Genomic DNA, 19,152 nt, shown 5'->3' on the forward strand with positions numbered 1-19,152 from the left:
CAACCTGCAGTGAAGGTGATCGGCAGAGGATTTGGCTATATGTGCGGGCCAGGACCCTACTATACAGAGTGAATAGTGGGAGCCCAAGGGGAAGGAACATTACTAAAGTACGATTCTTGGAAGGGACAGGTTTCAGTTTTCAGTTCTTCAATAAAGTGGAAATCTGCATTTTAGCTACTGACTGGCTAAACTGTGAAACCACTAGCTCCTTCACTATATGTGACTGAACTGGGGGAATCTCACATTAGCACTCATCACTTGATAGGGAGTAACAAGTATAAATACATTGATAAACCTACAGTTTGTAGGGGTATGACATTAACACATGTAGTGTTATATTTAATGATGGTCACAGTACTATATAGTATTTTATTTATGGTCCATTATCTGGTTACTATATAAAGTCCAAAAATAAAATAATATCCATGCAATATCTGTTTGATTCAGGGTCCTACATACTCCACACTGAGAATTTTTAAAGGTTAGGAAAATGGCACTATCTTTTTATCCAATAACATGCACGACAAATTAATGTATATATTACTATTTAAGTAGCAAACTAAATAATTATTACTGGCATTGTTAACAGAACACAATTTTTTTGAGCACATTAATCTATTATAAATGTAAATAAACATATTGTGTAAATAACTGAGCATAGATGAAGATACTGTACACAATATACCGTAATACTTAAGAATAAATATCCACACTTACAATACATGATTACTGTTACTAAAAAGTTAAATATATAGAAAGCTATGTAATAAAATATATAAATGAAAAATAAAAGCATCGGGATAACAGAACAGTAATTTTGATTGGATGAAAAAGTGACTAACATTAAAAAAATCTAGATATTGTTAAAATTTCATAAAATAAAGCATATTAAAGTATAATCAGGTTCTCTTCCCAATGATATAGAGTAATCTAATAATAAATGCCGGTATTTGATTTCATTGGGGATAAGCAAACCTGGGTGTTTGTCGACTAGGAACCAATCAATTTTGTCCTCTTCCATTTAGACTGGCCTAGAAGTCTGCCACAATGATCATTGGTTATTGTCCCCTTTATTAGACTTTGAACACCAATGGGGTTCAACCTTTTGAAAAGCTAACAAACATGGAGAAAACAGGAGGAAATCACGGGCAGATGCCCCTAGTTACCTCAGTCTACAGTGTCATATAGAGAAAGAGACTAATGTTCCGAAAATATACAGAAACAAATGTTTTGTGTTTTTAGTGTGGTAGGATATCATAGTTAGATGGGAATCAGTATATATGCGACAAGACAATACTTTAGGGATAGTGGCAAGTGAATTATAAATGGGAATATAATACAGTTATAGAGGGTTACATTTAGAAAATGGTTCAGATAAGTTGGGCCATGGCAGTAACCTTAAATGCATAGTAATAAACAAACTTGTTGTGTTGTCTGCTCATATGAGGAGAACATGATACAACAAAAGCAGCCCTGATAGAGGCATTACAGCACAAGGGTTGGAACAATAGTAAAGTTCCCGCAGAGAGACTCTGGTAATGAAGGAATGGGAGACTGCATGTCTGCACTGTATAGAGGCAATTCATAAACCTGAACAAAGTGAAAGGCTACCAATGAAGTGATAAGCTATAATAACATTAAGTGTCAAGAACCTCTGCAAACCTAATAGGTAAAAGGCTCCTGGGGAACATATACTTTTTTCAATAAACATATTCTAAATCTGTCAATGATATAAGAATAAATAATAATTGGAGAATATTGATCCCCAGAAAAGTAAATTGTTTTTCTAAACGGTCCACAAACTGAAACAGCTAACACTGAAAAGATACTGATGAGATTAGAATCAAACAGGTCATCATATTATACAGACTCGATTTGATTCTAGGTTTTAAAGAGTTTATTGACACATTATGACAAAGCACAGTAGGCTGGCCCCAGGGTGCCCCTGAACAGAAGAGCTTTCTGTCCTCTTGTGGTAATATCTTCAGTACATGCTACAGTACTTTAGTTTAATATGCTTATTATTAGGGGACCAAGCAAATAACTGCTATGGAAACATCTTTGCTGTCAACACAGTATTGCACATTTCCAGAGAGGCTCCCCCTATCCTAGACCTATGACCCAAGTGACAGAACACAAATACCAGGCATTTAACTGTTTACCAGGAACTGGGACTTGAAAAAACAATTAGGGTAGGATTTTTTTTTTCCTAAAATTGGGACCACCTTGCCTATATCATTTACCAGTCCAGTAACATGGGACAATGTCACCAAGCTGCAGCAATTATTTAAAGTTTTCCAAACTTGGTGTATAATGGGTTTGCGGATAAAAGTTCCCATATCTGTATTATGAACAGGTAACATTTACATGATAATTTAATATGTATGTATATGTTTATAGCTGTGCTCTGAAAAAATCATCTGAAGTTTATATAGAAAGTGCTTTAAACACACAACAATAACAATTTCAGACAACAACTCTTCAGAGCACCGTTTCAGATAGTCCCGTACTCATTCTGGAGCATGGCCAGCAGCAGGCCAGTAAGTGGGAGCTACGAACATACCTGGATGTAATGAACTCCATGAGGGTTTTGATCTTCTCATCCTGCTCTACAGAGAGATCCACCTCATTGAGGATGGTTGCATGTAAGTGAGGAACAGCAGTGCTTGTATTCCCTAAGCTGATGCTAGAAGAGGTAGAACTTGAGCTGAGCCCTGAGTCCGTCATGGGAGAAGGCTGGTATTCAGGAATAAAGTCATTAATACCTACAGAAACAAACCAAACGTAATCTGAATATACAGGTAATTCACAACTTAATGTACATTTATACTTTACAGCAGTCAACACCAAGATTATTTTTTGGCAGATGAAACTTAAGGTTTCAGTTACAAACTAGTGTACATATAGATAGAGGAGAGATGGCTATGAGAGAGCGAGAAAAAGAGAGAGCGAGAAAAAGAGAGAGCGAGAAAAAGAGAGAGCGAGAAAAAGAGAGAGCGAGAAAAAGAGAGAGCGAGAAAAAGAGAGAGCGAGAAAAAGAGAGCGAAAGAGAGCGAAAGAGAGCGAGAGAAAGAGAGCGAGAGAAAGAGAGAGAGAGAAAGAGAGAGAGAGAAAGAGAGAGAGAGAGAGAGAGACACAGAGAGAGAGAGAGAGAGAGAAAGAGAGAGAGAGAGACAGAGAGAGAGAGACAGAGAGAGACAGAGAGAGACAGAGAGAGAGACAGAGAGAGAAAGAGACAGAGACAGAGAGAGAAAGAGACAGAGAGAGAGAGAAAGAGAGAGAGAGAGAGAGAAAGAGAGAGAGAGAGAGAGAGAGAGAGAAAGAGAGAGAGAGAAAGAGAGCGAGCGAGAGAGAGAGCGAGCGAGAGAGAGAGCGAGCGAGAGAGAGAGCGAGCGAGAGAGAGAGAGAGCGAGCGCGAGCGAGAGAGAGAGCGAGAGAGAGAGAGAGAGAGCGCGAGCGCGAGCGAGAGAGAGCGAGAGAGAGAGAGCGAGAGAGAGAGAGCGAGAGAGAGAGAGCGAGAGAGAGAGAGAGAGAGAGAGAGAGCGAGAGAGAGAGAGAGAGAGAGCGAGAGAAAGAGAGCGAGAGAAAGAGAGCGAGAGAAAGAGAGCGAGAGAAAGAGAGCGAGAGAGATGGCTAGAAAGATCAGTAGCAGCTTAAGTAAGGAGAAGCTATACACATGGAACGTACTGCAGCAGAGCGGTCTCTAACCTGTGAAGGAGTACTCCAGATGTGCATTGTTTTTGATGGTCAGCACCCGTGGTTCATTACATTCCCTGTTCCTGAGTAGGATAGAAGCTATACTCTGGACATTGCTGTTAGATCCCATCACGATCAACAAATGCAATAGGAGGCGTTTACAATGTTCATACACCTCAGGGTGGTAGTGGTCAAACCCTATAAACATTAAACAGCCACGTGAGAAAATAACTTAGCTCTTACTAGTAACTTTTACCATAAAAGTGGAGCCATATACCAGATGCACAGCATCGGATTAAAAACAATCCTTGCCAAGACTAATGGTTAATTGTATTGTTTCCAATATAACTTTAGATAGCAAGCTCTCACAGCAAGGGCCCACATTAACATTTTTTAACAGTATGTGATGTCTGTGCACAACACTGTCTAAATTGTTGATGCTTTGTATAATAATAACTATTTAAACATTCTGAATCTCTCACATTAAAGGATAAAGCCACATTTTAAAAACTAACATAGATGCCAAGGTTCATTTATTCAGGTAATGTCTGTGTGTATAGCTATATTACATATACAAACTTTACTAATGGTGGAATTATAATTTAATGAGTAAGGCTTTCGCTTTCAACACTCCACAGAGACTGCGCTGACCAAGGTTGTCAATGATTTGAGACTCAGACACACATGATGTGTGACTGTGCATACAGCCCACTAAATACTTTTTACCTTTGCATTCTAGCTGGAACAAATGTGCAATATGATGTAGCACTTACCCTTGTGTATCAAATTGCCATTGTCCTATAGATTGTAAGCTTGCGAGCAGGGCCCTCTTACCTTTCTGTATTACTGTTACGAGCCGCGGCGGTGCCCAGCTGCCGCGACTCTCCTACCTCCGTCCCGGCCGTCGCTATGGCGACCGGGACGTCACTTCCGGGGGCTTGCCTGCCGTTGCCGTGGCAACGGATAGACGCTCCTCTCTCCAGCGCCGCGTCCCGGCATTGCATAGCAGCCGGCGCGTGCGCAACAGCGGGACAAGCCTGCGGGCTAATTTGGCCACTTAATGTAATTAGAGAGCTGGGCTCTCATTGGTCTGCTCCAGTATTTAGGGCAATGAGGTCTGCTGCCTCATTGCCGGTTATAGCTTCTGTCCCACAGTCTGCTGACCTGCTTGTTCCTGTCTATAGTATTCTGCTGACCTCTCGTGTATGACCCTTGGCTTTGGATTTGGACTTTGCTTGTGTATCTCGTGACCCTGACCTTTGGCCTGTCTACTGTTTCTCGTGTTTGCCTGCGACCCTTGACCCCGGCCTGTTAAACTGGACTTGCTACCTGCTGCCGGCCCTTGACCTCTGCGTGAACCTCACTCCGCTTGCCTGGGTTCTCCCCAGCCGGTACACACCTCACGACCCTCTGTCAGTCTGCAGCCCAGTCTGTCCCCACCATCAGGGGCTCCAGTGAACACCTGATTGGCAGAGTAGACTCCGGGTTGTGTTGTGCCGGCTGGAGGGATTCCTAACAATTACTCAGTATTGTTTTATGAATGTCTGTTCCCAACTGTGAAGCGCTACGGAATTTGCTGGCGCTATATAAATAAATGTTGATGATGATGATGAATGTCAACTAATGAACTTAATGCTTTTTCATCTAAAGGATTATCATTAAAGATGTGGTAAGCTATGTATGCATTAAATAAATCCCTCCAATGTTGTATAAGGTATTACAAAAGTGATGTGCGGCAAGAATCTTCGCTGTATTAATCATGTTTATTAAATATATTCTTGTATTCTATAGGGTGCTATTGTTAGTGACCAAACACCTTTATAGAAGGATAGTGTGGTAATATAAAGAGAATCCAGTCAGTCACACAGAGATATATAGCCTTTTTGTGCGCACTTATTTTGTGTGTTTTTTATGGTTTACTTTTTGTGGAGTGTAGGATGTGAGTTTGTTTAAATTTTATTCTCTTTTATTAATATTTTGTAAGTCTTGTTAATAGCAGTGTGTTGTTCCATTAATTTGTTACTACAAATGCTGGGAGACTTCTATCATACGTTCTGTCTTATGTTACCTTTCAGTTCTCCTCCCTCCAATTACAAAGTGCGTCCCCTTGTTCTAGGAACCCTCCGATTTCTACATATGCTGTCTCCGTACTCTACTTACAGTGTGATACATTGTACCGGTTACTGCAGTTTTTACAGCAGCGGTATATATGGAATAATGTACTGCATACAGTAAGGATATCATAAGTCACCAAGGAGCACTGTGACCATATAACGGCAGGAGGCCACAGGTCACAGATCTCCAAGGTGACCTCTGATACACTTAGAACTTACAGGAAATGCATTAATCCTTGGAATACACAGCTTTACCTAATGAACACTGTTTATACACATACTGTTTTTACAAATATTTCCATCATTACAACACTATATAAGCTGCTCTATCTTTAAAGCATAAGAATAGTATAGGTGGATATGAGAGAATTACCTATGAAGATCGCATGTAGCAAGAGGTGCAGGTATCCTCCCCACTCAACCTTCACACTGTGATCAATGATCAGATCGGTCAGAAGGATCACTGCTATGTTGCACCTGTACAGGAAACATAAATAGCTGGTTACATACACAAGAATGACTTAGTCAATGCTGACTAATCATCTGAGCTAGAGCGTCGTCATCAGACACAAATGATGTATGCATTAAAATCAAGGATACAATTGCAGAACATATCTATATTAAGGTATCTGAGCAATACCTGTGTAGAGATGTGCCAGGAGATGTTGTTTCTGGTAAATAATCCACAAGTGGTGACCAGCAGCCTCCTGTGGGTGGGAACGGTAGCGGCTCTCCTCGGTTGTGCTCCATCACTTTCAGACGCCAGTTAGAGAACAGCGGCATCGAGTCGCCTACAACACAATGAGGACACTGATATTGGTGCAAGAAAATAGTGCAGCATCTGTTTCACCGTTACATTTTTACCAGACTTCGTTATCTTTATATGACCACCCACAGATTGACATATATATTCTGTGAAGCAAACATATAATAAGCAAACCGTAGTCTGATGTTTGCAAGGCCATAGGAAATTTACATGCCCTCCAGTCCCGTTACACCCAAGACACCAGATAAGGAGGCCAAAGGCAATTTAGAATATTACCATCTGCATTAAGCCCAGGTTAGATGACAAACCAGATGCAATTTACCCAAAGCTCCAGCTGCAGTACTGTCTGGTGATGAGGAAACTGGAGGTGATTTAGGGGCAGATCTGGAAACAACTGGTGCTTCATGAGCTACTGTGAACCTTTAATTAATTCTACCTATAATATAAATGTCTAGTGGCGTGTGTTAGTCTGTCTGTGTGTGTGTGAAAAAAAAAAAACAAGCTGCAGCGCCACCTGCTGGGCAGAGTTATACACTGACCTATATATTTCTTGAAGGAGAAGTAACAGTTGGGAGTGGTTGGTGGTTGCCGGGGGTGACAGTGGGGAGTTTTTAACACCTTAAGTAGCTTGATTAGACTAGAATGCATGAGTATCATGTACGGGTTAACTGACCTACTAAATTCTGTGTGTGTGTGGAAAAATAACCTCAAAAAGGGCTGAAATTTGGTATACTGACATTATTGACGAGTTGAGGGGTCAAACTCATTTTCGTGAGGTAATTTTACCTCATGAACACACATGTGTACAGTGGCGGATCCAGGGGGGTGCGATCGGTGCGATCGGGGCAATCCCCCCTGCAGGGGTTTTCTGCCGACGGCTGCACAGTATGTGCAGGTCCGTTTGGCAGTGAGTGTGCTGCCCGGCTGCTCTGATTGTGTTTTAAACACACTGTCCCTGCCTGTCACTGCCAAGCGGACCTGCACATACTGTGCAGCCCCCGGCAGCCTCAGAAGTCGGAAAGGGGGCGGGGCCTAAATCGCCCCGCCCTAACATCCCCCCGGGGAACAAACATTTTCTAGATCCGCCCCTGCATGTGTAGCGGCGTGTGTGTGTGTGTGTGTCTGTGGAAAAAACTATTTTCTCAGAAAAGGCTCATCCGAATGACCCGAAATTTGGTATACTGACATTATTTGACAAAAAAATGCATGAGTATCATGCACGGGTTAACTTGTTTATACACATTTTTGTATGTTTTTTAAATGTTTTCTTTTTAATTTGTAGGCAGTACTGGGTCCATCACATAACTCTAAGAGGTACAAGTATAGGCCAGTAGTGCCAATGGGGCTACACAGAAATACATGTAGAATAATTGTGTTTCCTCATTGGTTGATTTTGAAGTTTAAAACCCATTTCCCATGAGGTTGTGTCAGACACTGTAGTAATAACATGCATGGTGAAAGATAGTAAAGTGCACATATTTATAATGTAATACAAACAGTAGACACAGCACAGCATTCATAATACAACAGTAGAGACAAGGTGTAAGTATAGAGACACAGGAAACTATAAGGTGGTGCCAGGTTTTTAAGAGGGACAAATAGCACCAAGTACTAAAGGGATGTCAGGTGCCCATTGGTGAGCTATAAAAGCTCATGTCCCCATCCCTGGTACACGTGTACTTGTACAAATACAGGTAAGACTGTGAAGACTGCAGATGTAATACATATAAAACATGACTGATTACTTTTCTCCTCCTCGTAGGACCCTCCAGAACTGCTGCTGTACCGAGACTCCAGTCTGTGGTGCTGGCGGTTCAGGTTACTGTTCTGACCGCTGTAGATATCAAGGTGGGCATAGCTGTAGAAATGAATGGGCAACATTAATATTCTGATCTCATTTTACTGATCTCTAGTAAACCAGCACAAGGACATGATAAACGCTGAAACGGATGTAAGCGAAGTAAATTGCAATCAGAGATAAAACTGAAATAAAGACAGTGACATCACATCCTTCAGCTACAACACTATATGCACATTCAGAGTCAATACCAGCCGTTTACAGCTTTCCTAAATGGATTATAGCAGCAGCGCTTATGTGACGTCTGATCCTCTTTTCTATTGAATATACATTTATGCCAATTCTAAGAATTGTGTAATACACATACTGCATTACCATCTGCCATCTAAGAGCGGATTTACAGCGTGACCTCTTGTTGTTTCTATACCGACCTTTATGCTCTACATCCATAATTTATACAATATTTCCATGTTTCTATTTCGTCTCCCTGCCTGCTGCTATCCTTAAGGTGATTTTCATAACGAAATAAAGATATATATGAAATAGGGTATCGGTGCAGTGGTTCCCAAACTGTGTGCCTAAGCGATCTCACAAGGGTGACTCGGCCAGGGCCAGTGGTAAGCAAGGCGGGGGACTACTTGGTAATTATTTTGGCTTAGGGGTGCCTTGAAAAAATTATGGAGGCCTTGAACTGAAAAAGTTTGGAATACACTGGGCTAGGGTATAGAAATACTGATATGGACATGTATAAAAGTATTACGTAAATAATTTTATCAACTGATTATATTAGTTAAATATAGGTGGAGATCTCATTTGAAGGGGTTGTCCACCCCTCTACAACAGTAGATTCAGTTACAGACCTGATTCCAAGCATGTAAGTGGTCAGTGAGCCAGGTATGCTGTAAAGGACAGCAAACTGAACTTAGCTGGCACGCTCATCCCGCTGTTACACAAATAGCAATGTCTTCCTTACAGAAAATACCATTACCATTATTTGCATTTTTATTACAACACATATGACTACATTTATAATTACCAACATGTGTTGTTCTAGTAACCCATGCACAAGATACTTACTTCTCATCAGTCCCGTCCCTTGTATGCTTGTTCTCGTGACTGCCATCAGTAGGAGCTACCATTGTATTGCTGCTGGATGTGGTTCCTGTAAGACAACAGACCTTAATATGCTACCGCTCTAGATGAAGATGACTATGTCCTCATGCAATAAACAATAAATTGGAGAGAAGTATAGGGGCCCCTGGGAAAAAGGGGTCCGGGGGAGAGAGGGGGATAAGGGCCAGGGAGATAGGATTCCTAGGGAAAAGGTGTATGGGGTGCCAAAAGAGAGGCGAAAATACATTAATCTCTATATACACTGCAATATTCCAGCTTGTCTGTCATTATCTCCTACATTATCAGTCTCTATCTCCATCTGACTTATCTGTGTCATTCCTTCTCACCATCCATAAAACCAAAAAAGGGAAACCCTATTTATATATTCTGCAAGATGTCCTGGCGAGACTTTTTAAGATTAGACGGACATAAAATAGATCACTTTAGTTCTTGTTGCAAAATAAAATAAGACAATTAGCATACTGGATTCTCATCTGAGCAAATAGAGGCCCATTGTGTGTTCTTACCTGAGGTGACAGAGGGTATCTTATAGCTGGAAGTGATGCGGTAATATGGAGGATTGTCCATGTGGGTCACTCCAGAACTCACTGGGTCTGTGAGTTGCAGTTCACTAACCAATTCCTCCAGAAGCTGCATGGTCTTATCTCTGCCCAGATACACAATCACCTTCTTTACCTGGGTGTAAACAAAAATGTGAAATATGGCCAAACAATAAGTCAGGTAACTCGAAAGTACACTTAAAAAAAACCCGCAAGTTAACCTTTGCTTCGAGCAGTTTAGCTAACCTGTGACACTCCAGGTGTTGTGAAACTACAAGTCCCATCATGCTTTATCAATATAAAGCAGCTTATTGCTGGAAGGGTATGCTGGGACCTGTAGTTTCACAACACCTGGAGTGCCACAGGTTAGCCAACACTGGCTTAGGGTCTCCAGTTAGTCAAATTTTTCAAGATTCACATCTGAACTGCTCAGTCTGAATTCAGGTCCCTCACATCCACTGATCAGTATGTACCAATGTTTTCTGATTGGTGACTTCACAGCAGGGGTTCTTAGCCAATCATCTTCCTGCATATGACAGCACCTCGGCCAAGCTGCTGGATGATAATTCTCTTTGGAAGGGTAATACTTGCCAAATCATAGCTGCAAATCAGCCAGAAACTGTAGTGACACTGGTCATTTTCAACAATGTTTATGTTAGTAGAAATGCTTGAAATAGGTTTCCATATTCCATTAATGTTATTGGAGGATGTTTCCTACAACATGTCAGCAATTTAGCCCAATGGATAAAACACTGCTGTGAAATACAGCTCCACTAAAATCACTGGTACCTGACAAGATCTGGTGCATACTGCCGTTAAGTGGCGCTTTGCATCAGTTTTCTTTCGTTGCTCGTAAAACCTCAAAATGTCTGGAGTTAAAACTTTTAATAACATTTGAAAGCAATGGAAAATAGATGTGAAAAATAACATTCACTCATTCAAATAAATTCAGCTACTTCACTGTGTTACAGATCGGCTGAAAAACCTTCATGAGACAATATTGCTGGGGAGCAGATGCACATTGGTATCACTGGAGAGACAGGTTCATTTTTAAATACTCACATAAGGCAAGAGGCTGGGTTCACTATTCACACCACAAATGCTTATTAGAAAGTGCAAAATTATTTTCAAATTCTTCGGCCAGCCATCCGCAAGCGTGGTCCACACGTTTTCAATTTCTGACCACGCCACCTCGTCACCGTACTGGAAAACGAGAATCCAATTGAAATATAAACTGTGCACAAAATGCTGATATTTTAAGAATAAAAAAAACATTTATTTCTGTATTTTTACGTGTTCCAGATATTTTGATAAAAGTTTATTTTTAACTGATGTTTAAAAATGGATAATAATGCAGATAGTTATAAAAAAATACATCATCATAAAAAGAATGATGCACAAGTTACTGGCAGGGATACCACTATTAATATTAAAGTTGTTCATTTTTAATCTAAGACAAATGCATGAATTAATGGAAAATTCCAATAACTTGGTTATGGCCAATCAGTGTTCAATGGAGGAATAATAAGCGATTTAGACTTAAAAATCACACTAGAGCGCCTAATTGTCTGCCAAGGGCATTTAAGATGCACCCCAGATCCCGCTGCCTGGAGCACCCCTGTGAAACGTGGATGTGCCTTCAGTGTTAGAGCTGTGGATGCTCCAGAAAACCTGCATGGTGGAAACAGTACAAGTATCACTGCTGAGTCCAATCTACTTCTATGTGGACCAACATGATCACGGGATGTGATCAGAACATACTTCTATTACACTTTAAACACCTATTCGATACACAAATACAGTATGTACGGTAATGCACTTGGCATACACACGAGAAGTTGCACTGAGCAGTTGGTGAACATATAAAATGAAGGGTATTTTATACGGCAACATTTCTAATAAATCTTTATAATCTGAGACTGCCCAAAGAATTAACAGACAATGGCCAACAATGCGCTCACCTGCAAAGAACTAGCACTTTGTATTGCGGTAAACAGATAAATGCTTTACCTTAGCAGTCATGTACAGCAAGTTATTTAAGACCATTGCGGTGGCTTGAGGCGATCCCCACCCTTCTCCTCTCAGCCAGCGCCTGCTGTTGACCATCATGTCGCGGTCTCTCAGCGATTCCTCAACTTCATCTTCATGTCTGCGGACTGTAGGCAAAGGCTTCAAATCTACCAGTTCTATGTTGTTCATCCAGGGTAGTAAATAGTGCAACATCACCTGTCGGCCAGCAGGGCGTGCTGTTTGTATTCTCTGGCTGATTTCTGGCAAAGAACAGTAATGAAGAGGGGCAAAGATGATTCTTAAAGTAGACAATGGATTTGATTCATAGCAAAAGGTGACACTAAATTACCGTCCTAACTGCAAGTCAACTATCCACGTCATGTCAGATCAACTGTATACAGGTAGGGCTTAGTTATATGGCCGAAAATCATGGATTTCAGTGTAGTGTGTTATAACACTGGTGCTGGATCCAGGCTGTCACATGATCATTAATACATAGTACTCAATCTGAGCAGTGTGTTCCTCAATGCAGTAATATTGCTTCTGCATTAGGATTGCCCTGTGATGTTGCTGTTTATGGCTAAGACCATACTTGCCAACTTTGATATACAGAGTTGCAGGAGATGCCGGACAGGGGGTGTGGTCTGAGGGTGGAAGGGGGTGAAGGATACAGGAAAATGGCCTGCTCTCCCGGGAGTCCGGGACACCTGGCAAGTATGGCTAAGACCGTCCTATTAGCAAAACTGCTTATCATATATTTGCAAATGTGTAACTAATACTTGTTATAAATAGAAGGCAGTTTTCTTTAATCTTTTGTAATTGTGCTTTTTTTTCCATAGATCATTCCTTTTCAGCACCTGCTGCATCTTATAAACGGAATCTATTTTGTGTATTAATGAAAGTAACTATGGATAGAAATCATAGAAAAAGTATATTTTCCCCTATTTTTGCAAAAATCCCCCCTATGGAAATCTTCAAAGAATTTTAAAAAATACATTTGTTTTAATTTACTTCCAAAAGAAAACCCTGTGTGTCCTGCTAAAACCTATGTAAAACTTGTTTGGGTAGACTGACAAATAAAAACTGTAACCAGAAATCTGACCTAGTAATACATGGCTGAAACCTTTGTGGTCATTAAATAGTTAAGACAATGAAAACAGGATACCTGAAAATATAGCGAGTGTAAGCTCTGGGTAGGTGCGAGCCAATTCCTCAGACAGCTGGTAGTAGGATACGGAGTACAAGTGTGGTAGTGGGGACGGGTGGCTCAACACCCCATCTGTCCTGTGGACTTCCAATTTGTGAGCATAGCGAAACATCTTCGGCTCCAGAATCTGCAGGAACCAATGTACTGAGATAAACACACTAACCAGCACAAATCTGTATATTGCCAGATCAGTACTTTTATATGTTCTTGTAGCTTTAGACAATTTTGAGGATAATAATGGGATTTGTGACTATTGTGCTCTTTTATGTTTTGCCAAAATGATCCACTTTACAAAAGTGATATTTTCACAGCTCGTGCAATTACTAGTGTATACTAAAAACAAACATACACACACAAAAAAGTCTGCCATAATAAAGCACATCATATACTGTGAAATCATTGCACTTAGGTTTAAAATTTTACTTTATAAGTCCATTTGTTCGTTTGAGATTGTGGTCCTGATTCATCTTCCAATGCAAAGTAAACGCAACTGCTCTTAACAAAAATAGCACATAACTCGTACGCCTGTATTCAAATACAAGCGGACCTCAATAAACTGGTTACACATATAGGCATGCAGACAGACCGAACACAGTGCAGGATAGGCACATGCATATGTGCAATTTAGAGTCCCATCAGACCGCATGCAAAAAACAAAAAAAAACAAAACAACTTATTTTTCAACTCAATACTGTAATCATTAAGAAAAATACAAGGTTAAAAAAAACAAAACCATTTTTCTTTTTACATGAAATACATAAATCAGATGTTCTTAATGACTACTGTACATAACACACATTTTATATTTACTTTTACTTACAAACAAATGTTCTGGTCATTACCATCAGCCGGCACTTGTCAAACTTGAATCGCCGTGTGTTCTGGCAATTTCACGCAAGTTACAGCACGCAAATGGACTTGCGTTCGAAGATGAATTAGGCCCAGTGTGTACCCCATTCCCTAGTTCAGTGGTTCCCAAACTGTGCGCCTAGGCTCCCTGGGGTGCCTCGGCCATAGCCAGAGGTAAGCAAGGAGGACGACTTCTTATTTTGGCTTAGGGATGCCTTGAAAAAATTATGGAGACCCTAAGGGTGCCTTGAACTGAAAAAGTTTGGGATCCACTGCCCTAGTTGATGCAGTAGAAATCATTTTTACAAGTTGTTTAAACAGCTGTCTACTGTTGGGAACACTATTTTCTGTTGTGGAAGTTTCTGTCATATGTAAAATGGACCTACATCATGGATGGCTGAATATAAAGTTACCAGCCATAAGTGAAAGTAACATATCTGTATATGTCACCAAAGTATTGTTCATGTAGAAGAGCTCTAGTTTGGCCATGACCTCCCTTTAATATGTGTTTGGTTTATTGCCTTTTTATGAGGGAGAACACCTTCCCAGGCAATAACAAGACAAGGTCACCGCCACACATGTAGCCCTACATGCCATGTAAACACAGAGATACAGTAGAAGGCAGACTCTTGTGTGTGCAGTGATGGGGCTTATTGTTACTGAACTTTAGAGCAATAATTAGAATGTATATTTACAATGTTTACAAACCTGTAATAATTGCATAGCAACTTCATAGGTGTCCCTGGCAGAATCAGCCGCTTTAAACAGGATCAGATTAAGGAGGGTAACTGTGTCACACTGGTAATCCCTATAGAGATTAGAGATGTCACTAAATAACAACATCACAAGAGACACACTTTATGCTCACTAGCCAGAGATCTATTCTGAGCGCAAAACAGCGATACCTGTTCTGAAAAACACTGGCGATGGCCTTGAAGCAGCCGGACGCCACCCTCTTGGAGCCGGTGTAGCATCGATCCACCGCCCAGTACATGAGGTTGCTCTGGTCTGGGTTCAGCTCCAACAACAGCATGACAGCTTCACATCCAAGCTGATGAACCTTATCAGGAGAAAGCAGTAATATATTATCAATGAACAGATCTGATTATCAGCCAGCCTGTTATAAAGTCAGACCTTGAAGTGTGAGTGCGTACTATAAACACACCCCTAGAAATACATCATTACATAGACAACTTCCCTTTATGACAAAATGAAAGGACGTGTGTTATATGCCAAACCGAATCACCTAAGAGCAAAATGGGGCTTCAGCTCAGACGGAATAACTGGGAAACACAGAACTTTGCATGTGGGGCCCTTAAAAAGACACAATGCAGAGGTGATATCTTTACAGAGGTGATATCTTTACAGAGGTGGTATTAACTCCTGGACGTTACTTCAATGTAACAGAATTTCTTTGTTCAAAATAAAATTATTTAACTATAATAAGTCTGTTTTATCTTTACAGGACAGTGAAAGTCTTTATTAAACAGAAGACATAAAAATATCCCTGCCTCACAAAGCCAGAATAATTAGGAATTTCATCCCCACTTACAGAATTGTGGGTGGATACATGCAAATTACACACTATATGAACCTTCAGGCAGTTATGCATCTGGAACGGACACTTTCTAGCATACAGCCAGATGTATAGAGCCATATCTATAACTCTCATTCTTACAACACATGGAACAATAGCTTCAGCTGGGCTTTCAAGGGCATTTTACAGATAATTTAGGGCGAAACCGAGAATTCAGTTTTGGGTCAAACATCATAAGTGAAACCACTTCCCAAAGAAGATACATACCTGGGGTCTGGTGTTCACAGTGGGGATCTCAATTCGCTCCCGCTAGTAGCAGTGTAACTTTGATGGACATCGCGCTTTCGCAGAAGAGACTTGGCAGGAGGAGCAAGGAGTCATGTGACGTCTACCCTGTTCTCCTTGCTCCTTCCAACCCAGCTTTTACATTTCACTCAGACAGCGTGTTCACCACCGACAACACATTGCTAGCGGGAGCTAGCGGAGCATGCTGTGTGTGTATAACTTGGAGGACCTGCAGGACTGCGTCAAAGCCTGGCCCAAAGTAAGTAATCTTTTGGAATAAGGCTTTATTTATGATATTCCACCCAAAGCTGAACTTTAAGTCTGGATGGAGTTATTCTTTAATCCACTTTCCCATATACCATTCTTATATTGGTAATCACAAGGTGGATTCATTGTGCTTGCACTGATGAGATCTAATAACATTTAAACAGCTAATTGTAAGGTAGATCAGCACAAGCATTAACACAGAATATATAAAGGAAGTTTCACTCTTCTCTTTGCCCTGGCCATGTTGAGGGGCAGACAGAGAGAATCTTTATAAACACTCCAAAGGGATGGATAACTACAGGCATGAAGTGGATTTTTCATTTCACTCTAGGTCATACTTGCCTACTTTTTAAATCTGTACTCTGGGACAGAGTATAGAAGGGGGCGTGGTGACATCATTACACCACTATAGCCCCGCCCCACCATAAAATACAGAAATTCAAGGTATTGAATTGCTGGGGCAGGGGCTTAATGTTGTGATTAAGACCCGCCCTGCACTATTCAATGCCGTTAATTTCGGCATTTTACAGGGTCTGGGAGGTTTGCCTACTCTTTCGGGAGGACTCCCCGAAATTTGGGAGTCTCCCAGAAATTCCGGGAGAGTAGGCAAGTATACTCACTTGCACTTTTCTTTTCTCACTCATTTAGTGGCATTGGTGAGTCTTTCTTTAAGATCTAGAGAAGGGTAGTGAAGTACTTGAACCCTCTGAGGCATGCCTTTTGGAGGAGCTGAAGATGCAGCAGCTCCTGGGTGAAGCGCCAGCAAATCCCAGGATAAGGCTGGGTACACACTACAGGGTTCTCACCCGATTATCGTGCCAATCACCCGATAAACGAATGTTCAGCCCAATATTGCATTACTGTGTAGACTACAATGATGAGCTATTATCGTTACAAAGCTCATCGCATAGTTTCATTTGATTTTTAAACTGAACTTAAAATCTCGTTCAGCAATGGAACAATGCCGTTCCAATCCTGCAGTGTGTATGCACTCACAATCAGGATCTCCATAGAATTTACAGAGTCATGATCTTTTCAGCAGATGGTTATGACAGATGAAGAGCACAGATCTGAAGGTAAATTGTGTAAAATGTTCATAGTGTATACACATGAATAGGCATGCTGGTTGGAACTTTTCTTTTTACCAATCGTTTGTAAAATCTTCATAGAGAACACATCGGGAGAAAATTTCTGTAGTGCGTACCCAGCCTAAAGGTAGCCCAACAAGCATTGCGGCAAAAGTCAAAAGATCCTTTTACTTTTCAGAGATAAAAAGCAAGAGTTTAAATGCTATTAACTAAAGGTGCTTAAGTGAGCAAACGTCTCTCTAAGAGCATGGTAAAAATAAGGAAAAATCAGATAAGAAATAGGGGTATATTTAACAGAGTACTTGCACCAATCGACCTCAACAAACACTGACTGGTGATTAAGCTGCAATTAAAAGCTAGTATGCTCTTTGCATACAGGACCGCTGCATTGGATCAATGATGTGTTAATGACATTGCCCACTCACAGACTAAGTGGATGGACATCTTCTAAGTAATCTGTGTAGGTGCTGTGTATATACACTACAAAGTAAGGCAAACTGCATACAGATACAAACATACAACGCTATTTAATTTGTTGTTCCATACAAACTACTTGATATAAAATGCATTTATTGATGATTTTGCTAATGAAGTGTCATAAGCTCTGTCCGTTTGTCCTCCAGTATGTCTGGGATATTACCAAAATAAAATGATGATCAGCCCAATTGGTGGCATAACAATGACATTGTAAATAGCTCATTACCTTCTTGTCTTGGGAATCCAGGATGTTATCCAACCATTTATACAAGTATCCATCAGATGAAAGACCAACGTTATCTGCAACAGGGCCGCAGCACAGTACAGCAGACATTGCCTGCAAGAGGAATGCAAACCATCATGTATGTATGTATGTATGTATGTATGTATGATTTATACATTGCTCTACAGTGAGTATGCTGGGTTAGGCCAGTCTACTATGCATTCAATAATGACTGATAAATATATAATATAAGTTACTGATTTTGCCCAAAGCCAATTGCTATTTATAATGGTACACTTACGGCCAATCATTGGAGAGAAGTGCTTAAAACCTCAAAATAAACTAGTTAATATTGTTTTATCACTACACTGTAATGTTGGCAAAAGTGTGTTAAAAGTCTAAAAAACACTTTTATAAAGAAGCCTTTTAAGGGAGCACTACATTTTGTAAACTAACTTTTAAAATCATTCAATCAGGTATTTTAATTTTATTTTTTTTCTATAGTGCCTTGTGCCCCCTGGAGCCCCATTTGATAGAGAGGAAGCATTTTGTTCAGCTCACTGTGCTGTCTCAGGAAGACTTGCTCCATCCCCCATAACTCTCCTGCCTTAGAAATAGCGCACTGAGAAGACGCCCTCTCCAGGGGCTGGAAACAGTTCGCCTGGGAGACAGCAATTTGCATAAACGCAATTGGTGTAAAAAAAAATTTTTGGACAAATACATTGTGCACATTGTACTATGTAGTAAAACCAAAAATAATATTAAAAGGCCCTGCTGACAGGTTCTTTTTATACGTAATGACGAATAACACGTAGTAATTTTTTCTTCTATGTACCAAATAAGCTTTATCACAAACTATAAAGATACCTATTTTAATTTAACAATGTGACATTTTGTTCCATAAGGGGAATGTGGAGGGGAAAAAAAGGTAACAATAGGTTCAGATAAACATATGGCTAGAGATGACCGCACTAAGTGGGTTAATAAGATTGACTAATATTTAACCTCAATTTACTGATTCTATATTCCAGATTGTTTGCTGACTGGATAGTGCTCCCTTATACTAGTAAGTTAAAGTAAAGAGCCAGAAAAAGAAGGTATATGTAGAGGCACTCCGGGGTATACCCCGGAGTGCCTCTACATATACCTTCTTTTTCTGGCT

At 40.5% G+C, this 19,152-nt stretch overlaps 1 protein-coding gene and 1 long non-coding RNA gene across 11 annotated transcripts in view; one reads left to right on the forward strand and one right to left on the reverse strand.

Moving 5' to 3' along the window:
* FRYL (FRY like transcription coactivator) overlaps positions 1-19,152 on the reverse strand; it is a 221,377-nt gene that overhangs the window by 36,403 nt on the left and 165,822 nt on the right. For all 10 annotated transcript variants that reach the window (XM_075195462.1, XM_075195469.1, XM_075195453.1 and 7 more), the window contains 13 exons: positions 17,994-18,104; positions 15,019-15,173; positions 14,822-14,921; positions 13,223-13,391; positions 12,058-12,317; positions 11,110-11,250; positions 10,015-10,183; positions 9,452-9,536; positions 8,322-8,434; positions 6,451-6,601; positions 6,184-6,287; positions 3,709-3,894; positions 2,564-2,765 (listed from right to left, as the gene is read on the reverse strand). In XM_075195462.1, the coding sequence (XP_075051563.1) occupies positions 2,564-2,765; positions 3,709-3,894; positions 6,184-6,287; positions 6,451-6,601; positions 8,322-8,434; positions 9,452-9,536; positions 10,015-10,183; positions 11,110-11,250; positions 12,058-12,317; positions 13,223-13,391; positions 14,822-14,921; positions 15,019-15,173; positions 17,994-18,104 (1,946 nt within the window). The remainder of the gene's footprint in view (positions 1-2,563; positions 2,766-3,708; positions 3,895-6,183; positions 6,288-6,450; positions 6,602-8,321; positions 8,435-9,451; positions 9,537-10,014; positions 10,184-11,109; positions 11,251-12,057; positions 12,318-13,222; positions 13,392-14,821; positions 14,922-15,018; positions 15,174-17,993; positions 18,105-19,152) is intronic.
* Positions 15,880-18,755, forward strand: LOC142138649 (uncharacterized). The gene is made up of 3 exons (XR_012688076.1): positions 15,880-16,194; positions 18,015-18,129; positions 18,495-18,755. It is a non-coding gene; the product is annotated as an uncharacterized LOC142138649 (long non-coding RNA).

This window comes from Mixophyes fleayi, chromosome 1 (genome assembly GCF_038048845.1).
Source record: "Mixophyes fleayi isolate aMixFle1 chromosome 1, aMixFle1.hap1, whole genome shotgun sequence".
NCBI classification, from domain to species: Eukaryota; Metazoa; Chordata; class Amphibia; order Anura; family Limnodynastidae; genus Mixophyes; species Mixophyes fleayi.